This window comes from Rhinolophus hipposideros (genome assembly GCF_964194185.1).
Source record: "Rhinolophus hipposideros genome assembly, chromosome: 2".
Classification (NCBI taxonomy): Eukaryota; Metazoa; Chordata; class Mammalia; order Chiroptera; family Rhinolophidae; genus Rhinolophus; species Rhinolophus hipposideros.
Window position 1 is genome coordinate 104,017,815 of NC_138048.1, and position 20,133 is coordinate 104,037,947.

Consider the following 20,133-nt stretch of genomic DNA (forward strand, 5'->3'; position numbering starts at 1 on the left):
CGGGACTTATGTTAGTTTTTGCTCCAAAAGACGCCTTAGAGCTGATTGTCTGGCTAGGTCTTATTTTCGGGGAAACAGGGTCCAACCGTATAGCCCTGGCTCGGCCTAGGTAGCACACACCCTGCTCCAGCCAGCCCTGAGAGTGGGCTCTGAACTGGAGTCATTGATTAAAGCTACTTCACCACCAAAACACTAATCTTTGGGGCTCTTTTTTTAAGTAAATCTTCCCATTTATTTAAGTATTCTTTGTAAAATATTTTTAGATCTCAAAGACAGAATTAGACTGGTTCCTCAAAGATTTGGAAAAGGAAGTTAAAAAATGGCAACAGGAAAAAAGAGAAATCCAAGAAAAACTAAAAGCATTAAAGAAGAAAATGAAAAGGGTTTCAAATGTCATTGAAATGTAAGTAACAATTGAAAGGCAATGCTTTTTATTGTTTTTAATTGGGGTGGGGTTTTGGGTTATTTTAACATTTTCCATACGCAGTTTCAAATTATGTCAAGTAAAGTAGAAATTTTAGATACTGTTTTCATCTCATTTTAAAGCACATGTGTTGGGGAATTATCTCACCTAAAATTTATTCTAAACCTATCTTGTTTGCATATAAATAAAATGGATGGAGCTACGAATCAATGAAGAATGATTTCCTTTTAGTTCAAACATTACCCCTCCTGTGAACATGACCTTCCTTCCTTTTTCCTTATCTGTAAAATGAGGAGACTAGTCTAGATTAAGCTGGTTTTTTAGCACTAATATTCTGTGATGATTATTTATAATTACTTTCATCCTGAATCCTTAAATTATTAAATTTGGTCCTGTAGGGGGCGTTCGGATGGCTCAGTTGGTTAGAGCATGAGCTCTGAACAACAGGGTTGCTGAGTCAATTCCCACATGGGCCACTGTGCCTTCCACAACTAGATTGAAGGCAACAAGCTGCCACTGAGCTTCCGGAAGGGCAGCCGGATGGCTCAGTTGGTTAGAGCGAGAGCTCTCAACAACAAGGTTGCTGGTTCAATTCCGGCATGGGATGGTGGGCTGCACCCCCTGTGACTAAGATTGAAAACAGCAACTGGACTTGGAGCTGATGAGCCCTGCAGAAACACACTGTTCCCCAATAAAAGAAAATTTTTTTTTAATTTGGTCCTGTAATATGAAGGATTTGGAAATACGTATAGGTATTATAATTGTCAGATGGGCCAAGTTGGTTTTAAGATTCTATGTTCACTTCCTAACCCTTCTCTTCCCTAAATAGTGGTATGTCATATGATTTGTCAGCTTAATTGATAATCTACACTGTGTGACAAAGCACCCAAATCTCTGTGGCTTAAATTGACAGCCATTTTATTTGATCCTGATCTTGCAATCTGGGCTGAGTTCAGCTAGGCGGTTCTTCTGCTGGGCTTGCCAGTGCTTCCCCACCTGGCAGGCTGCATTTAGCTGGGAATTGGCTGGGGGTGGACTCAGCTGGATTGCTGGGATGCCTTGATCTCTCTCTCTCTCCGTGTAGTTCTCAGAGCTTCTCCCTCTCCATGTGGCCTCTTCATGTGACTTTTATCTATGTGGTTTCTCCATCTGGTCTTCAGCATGGTGGCCAGACTTCTTATGTGGTGCTAAGGGCTTCCAAGAGTGCAGAAGTGGAAGCTGCCAGGCCTTCTGAAGGTTTCAGGCCAGAACTGTCAGCATCATCACTTCCACCATGTTCCCTTGTTTCAAGCAAGTTGCAGGCCTACTCCAGATTGAAGGGCATGCATAACAGGGTGCACGGTTCACTGGAGGCCACATGACCACACTCAGTCTTTCAGAACATGTATGATTTTTCCATTTGCCATGCCATGTGATCAGATGACTTGCATTGTGAGTCTTGCTGGCATTATACTTGGGCAGTTTTTAGGCAGTCCTTAAAAGAATGAGGAAGTATAAAACACTGCCTATGTCAAGGCATTTTGATTATGCCCAAAGTAGTTTCATTACTAGAATACATTTACAGAAATGACCGTGTCTGTAAAGCTCTTTACCTTTTAATATTTGAGCAGGTCTAGTCTTAAGCGTTAAGTCATCCAAAAATTCAGGAATATTTATATTTAAATATATATTTTTATATGTTCAATTCAGACATGCTATCAAATTAGACAAGATAGGTGAAGCTGTCGATAAGAAAAAATTTTTCTTTGCTAGCATAAGCAAAACTATTTCTTCTGAGAAATAAATGTTTTTTTCACTTTATTAATCTATTTCTTTGCCTTTTTCTGTCACAATTTACAGGTAAGCCATAGGCTTCTCTGCTTTCTGCACTTTCCAAATGAATGCTTTAAAGATAAATTTTTATATTAAGATTTCTTAGAGAAGCACAAAGTATATAAGGAATGATTTGATTTTTCTACACTTTAGATCATCCTTAGTATTCATTAAAGAAATGAATGGGACAGAAGGAGCTCGTGATTGGTGCAGTGATACAAACCAGAGATAACTCTGACAGATGGCACAAATTCCATGGGAGAGCTACCCAGGACTGAGTACTGAGAGGAAGTGTTTTATAAAAGAAGTGAAATGGCATTTAAACTGATTCTTGGTGGAGACTTGGAATTTTTAGCAAGTAGAGCAGACTAACAGAGTATATAGGCAAGCAAGAAAGAAAAGGCAGAACTTAATGTGTGCAGGACATTGCTTAAGAATCAAAGACCTGTGCACTTTGTTTTGAAAGGTTATCAGAGAGAGGGGGAGGAGGGGAGAGGAAAGAGAGAGAGAGAGAGAGTTGGACTTTAAGTTCTATTTTAAAGAATAGGAGGCTGCTTTCATTTTGAATGAGGACCACTGGCCATCCTGGTAATGATCCATCAACCCCTATCCTCTGCCCTGTTTGAACCACTCAGAGGTACTCTTGGAAGTGGCCTGAGATAGGGCATCTACGCCACAAGCATATGACCTAGTGATCAAATAAAATGGCTGAAATACGTGATCTGCCCTCCACGTGTAAAAGGAAAGCTTCCCCAAAGGAAAATGACACAAATTCTCTGCCTATTTAGAAGATACTAGAAATAAAACAAAATATAGAAACTTACAAAGAATTCAAGAATTTTCCATGGATGTAGGTAGAATTTACTCTGGAATCGGGTTTTGAAAAATATTGGAATGTTAATTAATCTTTGCTAATGATACTTTCATAGGTACATTGAGAAAAATGATGGAAAGGATAAAGCACATGAGTTATTTCTGGATCAGTCCCTTGAAATCAGGCAAGTTAAGCCTAAATTTATTTTTTCTAATATTTTTAATACAGAGGACACGACTTCTAAATACACTGTCGCTTGTCTGCTTATTTTAAATAATTGTTTCTCTTTCCTTTATTTTCTGTTTTATTCTTTAAATTGCTATTCAAATACATTTATTCTTCAAGTGTTTAATTTATGATGTTCCTACTTTTATTTCACATTGTCAGTACAAAAAAAATTCTGAATTTATTGTTGATTACTCCTCTTTTCCCTTGAATTAACTTGAAACTAATTATATGTTTTAAAAACTTTTGTATTACTTGAAATAACAGCCTCAACTATATTATGGTTGTTTGTTGCTCCACGATTATAGGTTCGTTAAAGAATTTTTATTATGAACCTATAAAAGGCTTCCTTTTAATCTTTATTAATACAAATAATGTTTTCACATTACTGGAAACCAGTATATTCAATAGTAAGCAGTTGTATTCTGCTCTGTTTATTTAATATTGTTTGAGATACGAGGTGTGATCAACAAATATAGTGAATTTTTTTTTTAATGTATTACAGTAAAAGACACATTGCTATTAACCCCCATTAAAATACTCTCCCTTGGCTTCGAACACACTTATTCCATCGTTCTTGCCACTTTCTGAAGCAGTTCTGGAAGTCCTCTTTCGTGAGTGTTTTCATACTCCATCATGACAGTGCTCCGTGTCACACATCGCTTCTGGTATGGCAATTTCTGTCAAATACAAACATTACGGTATGTCCTCATCCACCTGATTCACTGGATCTGGCACGTGTGACTTCTGGATCTTCCCCAAAGTCAAAATGACCATGAATGGAAAACATTTTGAATTGATTCAGGACATTGAGGCAGCCACGACAGCGCAACTAAAGACAAAAGAGGACTTCCAGGATTGCTTCAGAAAATGGCAAGAACGATGGGATAAGTGTGTTCGAAGCGAGGGGGAGTATTTTATGGGGAATTAATGGCAATGTGTCTCTTACTGTAATTAATTTTTTTTATTTAAACATTCACTGTATTTTGTGATCACACCTCGTATACATATCCTTTTGCATTATGGTCTGTGGCCATCTTTTTTTCATTGTCATAAACGTATTACTACAGACAACTTTGTATAGATCGCTTTTTTCCTTTGAGTAATTTCCTTGTAATATGTGTCAAGATAGAATTTCTGACTCAAGATGCAGAATGTTCTGTAAAGTTTATTAATACAGCCACTTATACTCCAATTAACACTCATAAAAATGGTGAACCAGTTTCTCAGCATTCCCACCAGACTCGGTTTTAACTTCATATCTTCTTTTGATCATTTGTCAAGAGTAAAAGAGCATCTATGAGTCTGTATTACATAGTAAAATACTAGGCAAGAAGTTACTCTGGAAGGTGCCATATGTCTTTTTGTGGCATGATTTCAAAGGTAACCTGGTTTTAGCCTTTGTGATCTCACTGGTTAAATTTTATCATGAAGTTTTTTCCTTTAATATTCACAGTAATACATTTACAAATGAGAAAATGAAACTAGAAGAATGTATAAAGAAAGGGAGAGAAGATTACGAAGAGATTCTTCAAAGAGCTGTGGCTGCAGAGGTAAGTCCAGGACACTTGGTGACTGGCAGATAGGCAGGATGTCATGTGTTTGGTTACATATCGGGCACAACAGCCATTGCTAAAAAGTGTGCAGGTCGAGGGAGGTGCTGTTACCCATAATGCAACCTCCCTGAACAGCTGCTCTATCCTTGCCTATAGCTTTTTAATTTTTTACCCTTAAGCTTGTGTTGTGTTACATGGCTGTACTCACAGTAAACACCAAATTTTATAACCTGCTTTCCTTATTTAATATTATAATTTAGTCATTTTTCATGCCCTCCACTTTAAATGGCGTCATCATGTTTAATCAAGTGATATACAGTGAAGCAGCCAGCCGTAAAACATATTTGGCGATACTGGAAAAGGAACTTGAAAATAATTCACTTATTAAGAGCATACTCAGAGGGTAAGGAGGGTGGGGGGTGGGAGATAAGGGTAAGGGGGATCAAATATATGGTGATGGAAGGAGAACTGAGTCTGGGTGGTGAACACACAATGGGATTTATAGATGATGTAATACAGAATTGTACACCCAAAATCTATGTAATTTCACTAACAGTTGTCACCCGAATAAATTTTAAAAAAAAAAGAGCATACTCTCTCCTCCCCCCAGAAGAATATATACCGATGGCAGTAGACTATTAATATTTGAGAAACTAGTGAGACAAAAATCAAAATAATGACCCCTGGCTATATTTTATTTAGTTCCTGAAACATGGTTGTCTTTGTTTAATTAAGAAGTAGACATTATTTGTTGGTATATGTCTAAGAAAATAACAGGCTTGGCTTGTGCAGTCTGCAAACCTGAGTCCATTAAATACCGACTATGCAGCTGCTTCTAAGGAAAAGAAGGGAAAACAAAAGCCAGAGGCCCTGTACTCTGTCGATCCTGTGCCCACATCTGCATTCGCAGGCTTGCTCAGGTCCCGTTTACCACTTTGGCAAGCATTTTTGCCCAGTGGGTCCTGTGAAGGTACTGACCCCTGGACTGAAACAAGGCAGGTCTACGTTTCTTAGAGTGACTTACAAAAATGGCCAGTTGGCTTGTGGGTAAGCCAGAGAGTCTAAAGTTTCAAAAACGTGTCCCAGAGGCTTTTGGTGCCCACGCCGAGAACAACTGCCACATTTAAATCCAATAGCGTGCAGCCTTGGGGTTATTCTGCAGGCCCCGGACCCTCCGCTCACCATGGGCAGCCCTGAGATAACACACAGCAGGTGTATACTCAACAGCCAACCAGCTCTGCATGTACACCGCTTAAGCAGTAAGGTTTCATAGCGGAGAAAAGTATCTTTTAACATATATACTTTTACTGTTGTTTTGTTATTTTTTTTCCAATCAAAAGTTTGAATTCACGTTCACCTGAGCAAAATTATAACAGAATCAAATTCTGGTGATTCTGCCATCGTATGTCATTTACTCATTTACGGAGAAACTTCAAGGTGGTTTAGAATGTTTAAGTTGTAACCACTTTGAAATAGTTTCAGTTTTTCAGTTTTAGAATACTTAAATATCCTCTAATCTAATGGTAGGTGTCTGTGCTTGCAAACTGGAAGGAAACGGAAGTGTGTAAGCTGCAGGTTATGGAAGCACAAGCGGAAGGATGTCTGAAGAACCTGAAGCAACTGAGCAGGTACGATGTGGTCTCACCAGTGTCTTCCCAGCATGTCATTCAGTAATGCAAAGTTCCAGGTGATTTGAGGAAAATATTTTGTATTAGGCAGGATCTTTTTATTTTTAATAGTTATACAAGTAATACATGTTCAGTTGTAGAAAAACCAAAACACAGACAAAAATGATAAAAATTATCCATAATTCTCAGTTGAGATATAACTTGTTAATGTTTTGGAGTTGATTCATTAAGTATTTGAAAAAAATGAAAATTTATATATTGTTTTCACTAAGTAGTCCATAAGCCTTTGGAGTCAATAGTTAGGTGTGTCCAGCCTGGTTTTGGAAGGTTGGGTAGTTTCTAGCACACAGATGTGCCCTGATGGGTTACATGCCACTGTGGTGGGGTCCTCGTGTTGTCTACACATTTTGTTCATAAAAGCTACACTATAGCAGGTATCCTTGGAGCTAAATTTTTATGTGTGTTAGTAATTTTTTCCATGCATTAAATGTCTGAAATGAAGACCACATTTTCAAGGCTTTTTCAATGTTTTGCCAAATTCCCTTTTGTAAGAACAGTTACTGAACAATCCTGATGCGAGAGTATGGGAATATCACTGCAAAGGATATTTATGGATGTTCCTTTTTTCAACTGTCCAAAATCTTTACCTGTTTTTGTTTCTTTGGCTTTGTTTTTAGAATTACCTGGGACTCCTCGAGGGTCTCTTCCAGTCTAGTATTTCTGTGTGTTTTTTCCCACGTGGGACCACTTTTCCTCTGGTCCTTTTGTTAGGCTCCACATTGAGGTTTGGACTTTTTTAATCCCATGTTTTTCATCCTTCCTAGTGCTCTTTGATTTAATTTCAAACCCTCCGTGCTGAACCAGAGTTTCTGTGGGTCACAAAAAAAGTTTTAATGACTAGGTCTTTATTCATTTTTCACGATTTTGTGTTTTTTACCTGAGAAAACCTTTCTGATTAAAGATAAAGTTCTCTGCTGATTACTACAGGACTGCTATCAGTGAGGTTGGGACCCCGCAGTGCTCAGATGCCAGTATTGGGCACTCACCATGGGCTGTGCCTCGTGGCCCATCTGGGAAACCAGCTGGCTCAGACCTTGTTTATCTAATGGCATTGACTCCCTTGTTAAACCTCACAGTACACGAAGCTTCCTTCCTAGGGCTCTGTGCTAACTCTGCCTGTTCCACCAAAGGGAAGCAAAAGACAAAGAGCACAAAAGGATGTTCTGGTTCTTCCTTAAGATGAATAGTGAGAACTGACACCATCACAGGTTGATAATGTCTTTGATCTTCTCAGTTAAGGAGAGGGAAGCTTGTGTGTGTGTGTGTGTCACTTTCAGTCGACCAGATGTATGAGGCATTGAGATAGTGAATGGATTTGATCTGTCAGGTCCCATCCTGGATTTTATAGTAAGGTGGCAATGATTTCCTGAGATGTTTTCAGTATTCCAGGCTGCCTTTTTCTTTTAATGCAAAGACAGCCTTTTATGTTAAATGTGAATGTCAAATGAAGAATGGCCAAGTACTCAAATTTGGGGGAAAATAAAAATTCAGGAGAATATTTGCTCTCTGCCCACCAGATTTGGGGTGTTGCTTAGGTCAGTTAAACTTTCCTTAAGTGTCTCTAGTACTGAGTTTGTAAGATACACAGTTCTTTAAAAATGCTTGTTTTTTTATGCATGACCATGTGAAATGTATCTTCCATGTCTCAATGTTTATTTTCGTTTGTACTTTAATGCTTTTTCAACTTTTAAAAATATTTTAAAGTTTCATGTTTTTGTACTTTTTCAGTGATTCTGCAACATATCCTGATCTGGAGTCTGACATACATTCATGGGAATCATTTCTTTCTAATGTTAGAGAAGAAATTGAGAAAGCAGAGGTAAGTTGTAAAATGTTTTGTAATTCTATCAAAATCTGCGTGGTATTTATAATTCCCTGGAGGCTAGAGTCATATTGAAACTGTTTCTTTTCTGAGCTGTTACAGCAATAAGTATTTTTTGTTGAAATTCTAAGAATTTTTCGTGAGAGTAATTATATTTTCTTAAGTATTTTAAACCCTGCCCTTGATTGATAAGATTAGAGCAGTTGTGTTTGTTTGATAAGGCTGTAGAACATTCTGATTAATGAGATCTTATTTTGAACTTTTTCCCTTACAAGAAATAATTGTTTCAATACCTTGTGTCTCGGTTATGTTTCTTAGAAAATTGTGATCACTTTTAAGGCATAGTAAGAAAAATAGTATTTATTGACAATTGTGGTTTTTCCTTGAAATTTGTTAGAAAAACTTAACACTTCTTCTACCTACAGGCTCAGTTTGAAGAACAAATTCAGGCAATTAAAAATGGTTCTCGGCTCAGTGAACTTTCTAAAGTGCAGATTTCTGAGCTCTCGTTTCCTGTGTGTAGCACAGTAAGTCTGTCACATTTTTTTTTTCTTTTGAAGGAAAATGAAAATAATAAGCCACAATTTTTCTTAACTGGCCAAAGTCATTGGTGGTTGTTTTCCGGGAGTGGGGATGGGATGGATTAATAATTACCTTAATGTTTACACGATTGGTGCTACTGGTTAAGCTTTTGAGCTTTGTAATAAACATCCTTATATAAATGAGAGACACTCTTTCTACATCAATGTCTAAGGAGAAGACTGAGGCGAACTGTGTGTGTGTGTGTGTGTTTTCCAGGTGTAGCAGGTGATTCAGATATAATCTTATTCCTCAGTCTTTGGGGGCATAAGATCACAATCCAGAAGTTAAGATTTGTTTTCTCGTCAAATACAGAATAAAGACTGGTCTACCTGAGACCTACAAGGCCTTTGTTTGTCTGGCATGTCAAATTTTACTGCTAATTTGAGGTGTATGCTGAATCTTCGGAACAACAGTGATTGCCAAACCTTGTCTTTGTGTTTTAGAAGATGCAGCACAGTAAAGAACAGCATTCGTTCTATTTTGCACCCTTTCAAATATGGTTAGACCTAGTATCACTTTATTTTACTCTGGCATATATATTATTTGGACACAGCAGATGCTCAGTGAGTACTAAATTGCAACGGATTAATAAGCCCAAAGGAGACCAGACCGTAAGAATTTAAAGGACTCTCTTCAAGAGTCGATTAGAGATGGATTTCAGAATGTTTTGGCAAAACACTAGAATGTTGTGGTTGTGAGACAGTGTCCTGTACCCCACCCAGCACTGGGTTTGCACCTTTCTGCTTCTGCCAAACCTTTGCCTGGTCTGTTCCCCAGCCTGAAGCATCGTCCTCGCTCTGCATTCTGTCTTTCCCTGAAAGCCCGGTCGGGGCTGCCCTCATGTGCCCTCGCCCTGTGATCTTCTGTCACATTCTTTCAGTCGCCTTGACTTAGATGACAGGCTCCCTGCAACGTCTTGATCTGGAACGTCTTTTTCTCATGAGGACGTTGCACATTAAGCATTCAAACTGTGCGTTCATCTGCAAAAAAAACTTTTTTACAATAGTTTAGCCTCGAATTGAGTAAAATATTTTACTGAATCCAAAGTTGTTTTTCCTTCACAGAAAAATGTTTTTTTTCCCTCCATTGAACTGAGTAAGAAATAGATTTACTTAGAAGTAAATTAAAGATTGCTTCTCATTTACTGTTTTTCCAAGTTCTCACAGCAGACATGGAAGGGAGAATAAGTGAAATCGCAGTAGAATATATTACTGTTGTTTTAATTCTAGATGATGTAATTTTATGAATACCCAGAAGAATTTTACTGTCCCAAATCCTGGGAATTTTCCGTGTGCCGGGAGCTTGAATAATAAGCATCCCTCAAAATCGTCTCTTTTGTGTCATTTCTCCCGTTCATTCATCGGGTATTTGGTAGTGAGCATAATTAGATGTGGTCTGTGCCCCCAAAGTGCGGATGGGTTTGAGAAAGAGTGACAGTAAACCCATAATTACAAGCAGAGTGCACCCAGGTTTTCCACAGGAGCAGAGAATGCTATGGCAGCAGGAATTAGGGGTGCTAGTCTAAGATGGAGGTCTAGGCCTCAGGAAGATTGCTGTTGGTGTTCAGGAGTCAGAGGTCCAGAATAGGAATCAACCAGATGAGGGAGTAAGGGGGTGTGCGTTTTGAGTTGGGGTGGAAGGTATGATGTCTGGAGGTCCAGAGAATTCCAGAAGGAAGAAGCAGCATGTTTGGAGGCTAGAAAAAGAGCGAGAGGACACCCTGCTTTTGTGGCTATAAGAGAAGTTGAGTGTGACAGAAGGGGCTATAGATAGTGAGAGGATTCGAGAAGCACTCAGGGGCCAGAACGGACTCAGCCTTACTGTCTTCTGTGGGGCATGGTCAGCAGCTTGGACTTGTTCTCAGGGCACTAGCGGTGCGGTGTAGGGTTCAAGGATAGGGTCGCCTCAGCCTTTGTCCTCTGCGAGGAGCAGCTTGACTGCATGTGGACAGGTGGGCAAGGGGCCTCGGGGATTCCCAGTGACCAGTCACACGTCGTTGCCACCAGCCATGTGCTAGAGCAGGGAGTGGACGGAGGAAAACAGATCTGAGAGGTGTTTAGGAGTTTCGCTTGAAATAACTGTGCTTCTCATGACATTGGGGCACGGTGTGTGTATGTTGGGGTCTCGAGGACAAATCTGGATTTCTGTCATTGATGTGGGTGCTAGAGGAAGAGCTGAGTGAGGCAACGGCACTGGGCTGGTTGTGAAGACACTGAGTTTGAGTGTCTAGGAGTCACCCAACTGGATTCGCCCATTAGGAAGTTTGGATTTACAGAGTTGGATCTCAGGAAAATATTCTAGACTGGAATCTTTTTAAAAGGGGTCATTATCGGCAGCGGGCACGTGGTCACTGAGAGTGGCCTGGGGGGGAGGGTGCAGCTGAAGGCAGCCATCTGGGCCTCAGGCGGCAGCAGCAGGAGTTTCCACACTCCCCCGAGGACCGCCCCAGGCAGGCAGGTGGCAGGGACCCAGCAGCACGGAGCCCGGAGGAGCTCACTGGGAGAACCAGAAGGTGACAGGCAACGTCTGGGTGTCCTGGGGCTCAGTGGGATGGAGACCGTTGGTGGCTGTGGCAGGGGCAGTTTGGGGAGTGTTGCAACAGCTATTTGCTTCACCAGCCACAGACTGTAGCTGTGAAGGGGGAGACGTGTGATTAGGTGAGAGTTACCATGTTTCCCTGAAAATAAGACCGAGTCTTATATTAAGTTTTGCTCCAAAAGACGCATTAGGGCTTATGTTCAGGGATGTCATCCTGAAAAATCATGCTAGGGCTTATTTTCCGGTTTGGTCTTATTTTCTGGGAAACACGGTGGTTGAATGGCAAGTGGGTAGATGAAATGTTCTCCTCAGGCTGCTTTTAGAATTTTACAGAGAACATAATGAATTATAAAGAGAGGTATTTAGGAATCAGAGTCCAACCCACGTTCTAACAGGTAACAAGTTATGTTACAATCAGTAATTTCTTTTTAACAAAAAAATTTATCATATTCAAGTTTCCTGTGCCTTGATCCAGCTGGTCTTACGGTAGTCATGCTGAATTACCAGTCTTTGCGATGGACGTTTCTCTAAGTGCTGCTGTGCTGTGTTCCTCACAGATGCGTCCTAAGTCACTTCCAGAGTCTTCAGACCGTGATGATCAGAGTCCCTCGGCTTCTGCAAGTCACGGGAATGGAGACCAAACTACAGTCCCCAAGGATTCAAGTCTGGTCTCTGCCAGCGACCGCCCAGTGGGGGTCCCCTCTGCACCACTGCCAGCGTCGGCCTGCGGTCAGCTGGAAGTCGCCCGGCTGCCAGAGGGTCAGGGCGCTGGCCAGGCTGCGCAGTCAAAACACAGCCTCGTGGCTGGCCAGAGCCTGCGTGTGCCTCCAGGACGCACGCCCCGTTCCAGCCAGTCACCAAAAAAGCCGTTCAATAGTCTTATCGAGCACCTGTCAGTGGTATTCCCCTGTTACAGCAGGTAGGACCATGAAACGTCTGGGACTCTGTTACGTACTTCTGTTGAACTGAGATTTTTTGATCAGTTCAAAAAATGGCCCATTTTATGGCTTATTAGAGGCTGAAGTGGAAAGGATTGCATAATTGTTTCATTTAAAAAGACACGTGCTACATTTGCTTTTTGCAAGGTGAGCTTTCTCAAATACATTTTGTAATGTGTATGTCTAGACTGAAAACTTAGAACACTCATCAGAACCCATGGCACCCTTGCTGAGGTTTTGGTGAGATCAGTAACATGCTCCAACACTAGTTACAGAATCACCAAATGAACTGCAAAACAATAGTTTTTTATCGTTTTGGAAAAACAACGAATATAAAAGAAGGCGGCAGCAACTCACACCTTCTTGGCCAGTACCTCTGCTACTTAGAGGTGGGGTAGAAAAGTCCGGCTGCAGTGCGATAGTCAGTGTCACAGGGGGATGGGCGGGGTGGGGCCTGCTTTTCACTAAGTCAGCCAGAGTTCTCTGGAGGGTCTGTGTCTCCACGTCTGGCCACGCTGTCCAGGTCGGTGCCAGGGCCAGAGGTGCTCCTTGTCTCGGGAGAGGTAGAGGAAATGTCTCTGGAATACAGCTTGGAAGAGAGGAATCCACACCTCGAATGACCCTTTGTACCCTCCATGTTATTCCTGTCTTTCATACAATATTAGTTACAGGCTCTGAGATTATACTTTTGAAATGAAGTGGTCATTAAGTTATCACTGGCCAGAATTAGCGTTTTCCGGCGGTGAGCACAGCCCTGCCCGTTTGAAAGTGAGCGTGCTGTGTCCGCTCGTGGGCATCTTTAGCCCCGCCCCAGTTTGAGAAACATTACAGGTTGTCACAATAGCAATGACCGTGCCAGTTGTAAAACTGTTTAAGTTGTAGTTACTAAAAGTACCTGACAAATAAAATGGTTTGCAATCCTGATTAATTTTGGTAGAGTTTAAATAACCAAAGAGAAATGCATCTTAATTTTCTGAAAGTTATAACATTTGGGCTATTAGTGGTACAAGATCAACTTCCTGTCGATTAATGGTATAATTTCCAACCACTGGTGCTCTTGAAACATTCAGGCTTTGAAACCCTTGTTCTTGGTTAGATTTTTAAGGGAGGAAGTCAGCAGAACTACATTGCTCTTCGACAGAGATTTGACTCTTTCAGGTCAGAACCAGTGGTGTCTGGTCGGGCGTTTAGTGATGTTCCGTAAATGGCTCTATGAGGTCTGCTCTCTAAGTGAGGGACGGCCGCCCCACTGAGTCTAGCAGATATGCTGCTACTTAGAAGCTCTGTTTGAATAAGTATTTAGAAATACTACTGGAGTTTTCATAACTCCTTGGAAAAGAGTGATTCCGCTACTTTCATGTACAGTTATTATTGTTCACAAATTTTGTTTGTGTGTATTTGTTTCTTTTAGCTGTTGGGTTACTGATGGCACATAACACTTCTCAGCAGTAGAAAACTGACTTTCTGCTGTCGCTTATCCCCATTTTCCCTTTCAGCACCGAGCTTGCTGGTTTTATCAAAAAAGTGCGAAACAAAAACAAGAACTCGCTGTCTGGACTGAGCATTGATGAAATTGTCCAGAGAGTGACGGAACACATTCTAGATGAACAGAAAAAGCAGAAGGTCAGTATTTCGTCCAGATACCATGAAACATTTCACTTGACCCATCTCTTTTTATAAAACACGAGAATTGTAAAAACACAGAAAGCTTCCAGCTGAAGCGTGGAGAGCAGTTTACTGAAGGCAGAGGATGGCCAAGCTTTGGCGTACCTGAACTTGCCTCCCCACCCTGCATTATGTCCACAGCCAAGTCCAGGACAGGACAGGAGGCTCTCTGAGGCCAGCTCTGCTGCTTCTGTGACCAGGGCCCCCCAGAGCCCGCGCTCCGTGACTGTGGGACCGTCGCCCAAAACCCAGGGGCAGGAGACAGAAGACGTCCCTGTGAGTGTCGTGTGTATAACTTACACTCAGGGTTTTTCCTTAATGCAGAACGGAAAGGAAGGAAAATTGTTAATCCATGATTTAGTCTCGTTCTTCTCGTTTCTAGACCTAATTGACTTGATCTTAACATTAGAAACGAAACATAGATGTTCTCAGCCGTCCATTAGAACAGTCAGTGAACGGCTTGGTGGTTGTCTCTGCTTTGCCTGGTGCCTTAGGGAGGCATGGAGAGAGGCCCGTGTGTGTGACACGGGCTGGGCCTGCAGCCAGTCGGTACATCAATCATTTATGTGGAGGATGGTGTTTTGAATCGTTGGCAGAAGCGATGTGGGGACCGTTTTCCTCTGTGTGACCTTGGCCTTTGGAGTCACGCGGCCGTGGTTCCCTCACTTGATAGCACTGAGCTCGGACCATATTTGCGTTTCGGGTTTTTTGGACGAAGCTGCCCCAGGATTCCCAGGGCCAAGCGCTCAGCAGAGGCTGCTTACTTCCTTTCCTGTCCCCGGGAGTGCCTGCAGGGGACTGGCCTGGGCTAGCTGCCCCTGATTTGATACAGTGGTGTACGTGGGTTTTCTCCCACATGGACAATAGGAATGTCACATTTACATACAACTTCTTTTAAAATACTGTCTTACCTAGGATCTCAACTGATAGGTCATTGGAGTTGTCTTTATTTTCCAAATGGGGAAACCGAGGCACAGATGATTCATGTAGTTTCTCAGCACTCGTTCATGTGCTCTGAGCGTGCCCCGTGGAATTCCCCCGCCCTCACTGCTGGGGATCGTGCCGCAGGGACCGGCGTGTGGCCCAGGGCCTGGGCTCCAGATTGACTTCTGACGTAGAGGATGCGCTCCCCTCCGTGCAGCTGTGCTGTCCGAGTGGAGCTGGAACTGACCTTGGAGAGGTCAGGCCCTGGGCAGCCTCAGCAGTGACGTCCGTGATGCCCTATCCAAGTGGGGTTTCGGCGTGAGGCCCTGACAGGACGAGCTTAGCTTGCCGACGCAAGCTGAGTGCCGAGTCTTTCTGTGAACTTAGGTGTTTATTTCTTCGGTACTTTGCACTTTCCAGTCCTCCTGGGAGAATTTCTGCACCACATACACCCCGGTCCAGAGGGCTCATGCCCACGCTCACCCCAGGGAGGCCTGGCCCTCCTTCTCCCGGGTGTCCCTGACTGGTCACGCGCTCTGTGGTCCTACAGGCAGGCAAACTTCTCAGCATTCTCACAGCCGTGTGTGCGTGAGTGCACGCGCGTGAGCTTACTGGCCACCCCGCCCAGAACAGGCTGTGATCACCTGGGGAGGAGAGAGCCCTTTCTACCACATTTGACGGTGAGAGTAACACAGGTGTACGAGCTGACTTACGAGGAGCATTGGTGTTCAAGCTGGAACTTAGTTTCGTAATCACAGATAGTTTTTTTTAAATTAAAAGTAGGTTGCTTTATATTTTTCAACTATAAAAGTAATACATTGTTCACAATAGCAAATCAAAAAAAAAAGAGCATTTGATGTACCTCAAAACCCTTCCTGTAAGGTAACCGGTACTATTACATAGTACAGATTTTCCTCATGTCCTTTGTGTGTATGTGTGAATTTAGCCAAACTGTAGATACCTTTTTGTGTCCTTTTGTTTTCTTTTTACTCGGAAATCTATTGTATGCGTTTCCACCCTGGGCAATAGTCAAGTTGACCTGTGGATTGTTAAAGCCAAACCTGCCTGAGCTTTGCAGAGGCCCTGACTTGCCCTTCCCATGGCTGATGCCTCCCTGACCCTCCCCTTGGGCCACAGAGGGAGGGAGACCACCTCATTCTGCCGTGTGTCCACCCATCGCTGGGAAGGACAGGGAGCCCCATTCAGCAGCTCGGGGTCTTCACACCTTCGGGCACGTTGCCGCAGCCCCACCCTCTGACCCTAAGCCCGCTGCCAGGGCTGTTCATTCTCTCCCTGTTCGGCGAGGGGCTCAGATTTGGCCATGTTCCTTGCCGGCTGCTAAGGACATAGGGAAACAAGGCTCACTTCCTGCCTCAGGGTGCTCAGAGTTAAGAGGGTCTGAGAGTCTAAACGCATGATGCCATGTGTGGGCTGCAGGGAGCACTTGTGCCGGGCACCCTAGGATGGCACTCTGCTCTGCTGGCACGTAAAAAACACTGTGCTCATCAGCCTGGGAGCTGCTGGAGCCAGCACCCTTCCATTCCTCTGTGTCCCAGCACCCTGGCTGCATGACCCCCGACTAGGGGGTTTGCTACATGAGCAGCAGCCTGTTGGGTTTTGATTTGCACAAGTAATCCACATTCAGGGAAAGTTTACACAGTAGCCAAGCAAAAATTAAATCTCTCTTAACTAAAAGTAAGCACTGTTAACATTGTCTGCCTTTCCAGACTCTCATCCAAGCACCTCTGCATACACATTCTTTAATTGTTTAGAACTTGAATTATGTGATCACATGGTACATACTGTTTTACCTGCGTTTGTTCACAGGGCGGTTACGTATGACCACTTTCTGTGTTGGGGGTGATGGGTTCCCATGCAGATCGTAATTGGCCACGCAGTTGTCCATTGTGCGGGTGTACGTAATTGATGTGACTGTCCCCAGCTGTTAGATGATTAGATGAGATTCATTTGTAATACTCGCTAGTACGATGCTTTAAGTGTGGGCTGGGCTAAGTAGACACTTGCAGTATTTTACCAGGGAATCTGTTAACTGTATGCAACACTTCTTTCTCTGTGAAAACTAGAATTTCAAAAGTGTACTTTTCTTTTAGTATATTTATGTTTTTCCCTAGGAAATACTGTTAAAAAATAAATTATTCCATCGGTTTGCTTGGCTATAATGGGGAATAGTGGCAAAGTGTTTGAAGGCCATATGTAGGGAGACATGATGTAGTAAAAAGGAATTTAGTGATTTATTATCCAGATACATTTGTTTCCACAGGCCCTGGGTGCAAATTCCTGTGAAATATGCCACGAGGTATTCAAATCCAAAAACGTACGTGTGCTGGAATGTGGGCACAAGTTTCACAAAGGGGTAAGACTTCTCTTTGGCCATCCTCACAGCATGCATTTTTACTGTGAAGTATTTTGAAAACTAAACCTAATTGGGTCCAGTGTGCCTGAGCCTGGGAGATTCCGGCGGGTACCCTTCCGGGATTTGTGGGTGACTTGCGGTGCTTTGGGTGCTGTGAGCATTTGTCCCGCACCCCTGCTGCTGGGTCAGGATAGATCAGGTCTCTGCCACGTCAGTGTTTTCATTCCTGAGAAGAGGGATAAGTACAGTCTGCTCACTGCAAGGAGTCCAGACAGCTTGCGGTCTTGCATGGCCTGCCTCCGTCATGGGCTCTCAGACTTGACACACACACCCCAGCTCTGTGACGGCAGCAGTCTGGTGAGATGTGCGAAGACCAAGACCAGGCAGAGGGGGGATGGCTGAAGAACTGGATGAGTGAGTCCAAGGGCCAAGGAAATAGCCTCTAGAAGTAAGGTCAGCGGAAGTGCCAAGACTGGAGCTGGAGTGTGGGGGGAGAGGAGAGGCAAGAGGCCATCCCCCCCAAGGTCAGGTTGGAGGCTCGTTGTTCATGGGTCAGATTCTGAGGCGGGATTATTTGTTTCCTGGGGAATCCTCCTGGCCTGAGCAGGAAAGCTAAGGCCCCAGGGCTCCTGAAGGTGCTGACTGATGTGTTTTCTCGTTTTCAGTGCTTTAAGCAGTGTCTGAAAGGGCAGAACACTTGCCCGGCCTGCCTCGACCGTGATCTCCTATCAGAAGAGTAGCCCGCACCTACCTGGAGGCCAGCCTGCTCTTCTGGGCAGTCAGTCCACTGAAGGGTAATGCACTGGTTTGTTGAGTTGGAAGGATAACAATATACAACCTTTAGGTACAAAAGGCAGACATTTAAAGATTCTTCACACTGTGTCACAACGCTAATAAATTGAAATCTTTATTAGTAAGTCATTTCCCCACTCTGATGAAATACTCCAGTAATGGCCAAAAGGTGGCGAATGGAATTAGGTGTAACCATGTTCTGTATTGTCGGGGCTGCGACAGAGGCGCTCTCTGGAGTAAAAGCTTCTTTTGGAAAGTACTCTGAGCGTCTCCAAGCAGTACTTGAATTCTTAACCTACTCAAGTGCCCAGGTTAAATTTTTTATAAGAGTCAATGTTCCTAAAAATATACCGACGTTTTTCCTCAAAAGATTCTGCATTTTAAAAATGGGCTTAAGCAAACCACATTTTAATAATTTGTATTTAATGTTAAAATATTGGCTGATTTAGACCAAAAGAGTCACATCTTTTCATGAGACACCATGTGATTTTGATTTTTCATTTCATTATTTTATTTCCCCAAAGTAGATTTGTAAAGTGCTCGTTTTTCATCTTCTAAAGATATATGATTTTTGAAATTCGATTACAGACCACTTTCTTTTATCAGCCAACACTTTTTACCCCTAAAATCGAGACCCATTTTCATCATCCCAACCCCACATTCGGAACTTATTCCTTGACTCCTTTCCTGTTTTCCTTCTTGGCATTTGTCTTGCTTCACGAGTTAGACAAGTGTGTGGGTGTCTCTATTAGCTCACAGCAGGCACTGTGGGGAGTGGTCACCATTATTCCCCTTCCTTTTCCCACCACCAAGGAGAGACAGGTGTCATCAGACAGGCCGAGGCGTCCCTGGTACAATCGTCCGTGTTTGATATTTCTGTGAATAATGCATGCTCTCTTGTACTGTGGCCTTAAGAACAAAACTAGCTACATTAGAAACTGTTAAAAATTTAGGTATCTTTAGTGACTATAGACAGTGGTAAATATAGAAACACAAATTCTGAACACATTCCATTTCTCTCAAACACCAAGGATCAAAAAATGTTTTTCAGTGCGTTCCTTGTTCCCTTAGAAGCTCGAGTTCATGAGCTGATTTTTTCGCCTTCCTCTGCTTTGGTTCCTCGTGAGTTTCGATGTCTCAGTGACTTAGTCCCTAGAAGCTTGAAGCTTACTCTGCGTTGTGAAGCAGATTCTCCATGCAGGTCCCTGAAACAACATCTGCATGTTTACTAATAACTGAGAATTATAGATATTAAGATACGTAGGGACCAGTTTGTAGCAGGAAAAGCAGGCCAGCTGGAAAAAAGAGAACATGTTTTGCGTATAACTTTAAATACTTGTGAACATATCTTGTGAGTTTCAAAATAAAGCGCATTCTAAACTAACATCAGTTTACTGTCATACTTGTCCATTCTTTATGAAATAATGTCTAAAAAGACTTCTGCTGGAGAGTTCAAAACACCTGTGTTATGCTGACATTTTTTAAAGTGAATTCGTTTGAGAAGAAGAGCACATCTGAGGAGTGTAACCAAGGGCTTAGGACATTTTAGAGCCTGGATCAAAACACTCCTTTTGTGCCTAAATAAAGCCACTGAACTCTAGTTTACAGGGTTGGCTATTAAAACTTGGGAATGGAAAGTTTACAGAGATAAGTGTTTACTGTTTTAGGCTATAGTAAGAGATTTTTCATGTCAATACATAGACGAATGTTAAAATTGGATTGCATTCCTTCGTACCGGCTTTTTTGAGGCACTTGTGGATTCATGGACTAAGGCTGAGCAGTGGGATTTCCTTTTCAGACCTGTCTCTGAGCACTGAGAAATGACCAGTATTACTGTATTACAGTATTACTGTATTACAGTATTACAGTATTACTGTAAAGAAAACCAGTATTACTGTATTTTTAAATCTGATAGCATTTAATCCAGAATAATGTAAAACTTCAAGCAATGACGGTTCTGAAGAGTTTAGATTCTTATC

General features: G+C 42.4%; 1 protein-coding gene across 10 annotated transcripts in view; it reads left to right on the forward strand.

The window, feature by feature from the left end:
* TTC3 (tetratricopeptide repeat domain 3) overlaps window positions 1–19,538 on the forward strand; it is a 106,979-nt gene extending 87,441 nt beyond the window's left edge. For 9 of the 10 annotated variants that reach the window (XM_081029644.1, XM_081029641.1, XM_081029639.1 and 6 more), the window contains 11 exons: window positions 264–403; window positions 3,166–3,234; window positions 4,732–4,828; window positions 6,359–6,459; window positions 8,248–8,338; window positions 8,767–8,868; window positions 12,019–12,380; window positions 13,896–14,022; window positions 14,206–14,340; window positions 17,270–17,362; window positions 18,028–19,538. In XM_081029644.1, coding sequence (XP_080885770.1) covers window positions 264–403; window positions 3,166–3,234; window positions 4,732–4,828; window positions 6,359–6,459; window positions 8,248–8,338; window positions 8,767–8,868; window positions 12,019–12,380; window positions 13,896–14,022; window positions 14,206–14,340; window positions 17,270–17,362; window positions 18,028–18,102 — 1,392 coding nt within the window. In that variant the 3' untranslated portion in view covers window positions 18,103–19,538. The remainder of the gene's footprint in view (window positions 1–263; window positions 404–3,165; window positions 3,235–4,731; window positions 4,829–6,358; window positions 6,460–8,247; window positions 8,339–8,766; window positions 8,869–12,018; window positions 12,381–13,895; window positions 14,023–14,205; window positions 14,341–17,269; window positions 17,363–18,027) is intronic. The other variant, XM_081029640.1, reaches the window with a different exon arrangement.
* The last annotated feature ends 595 nt before the right edge of the window (window positions 19,539–20,133 follow it).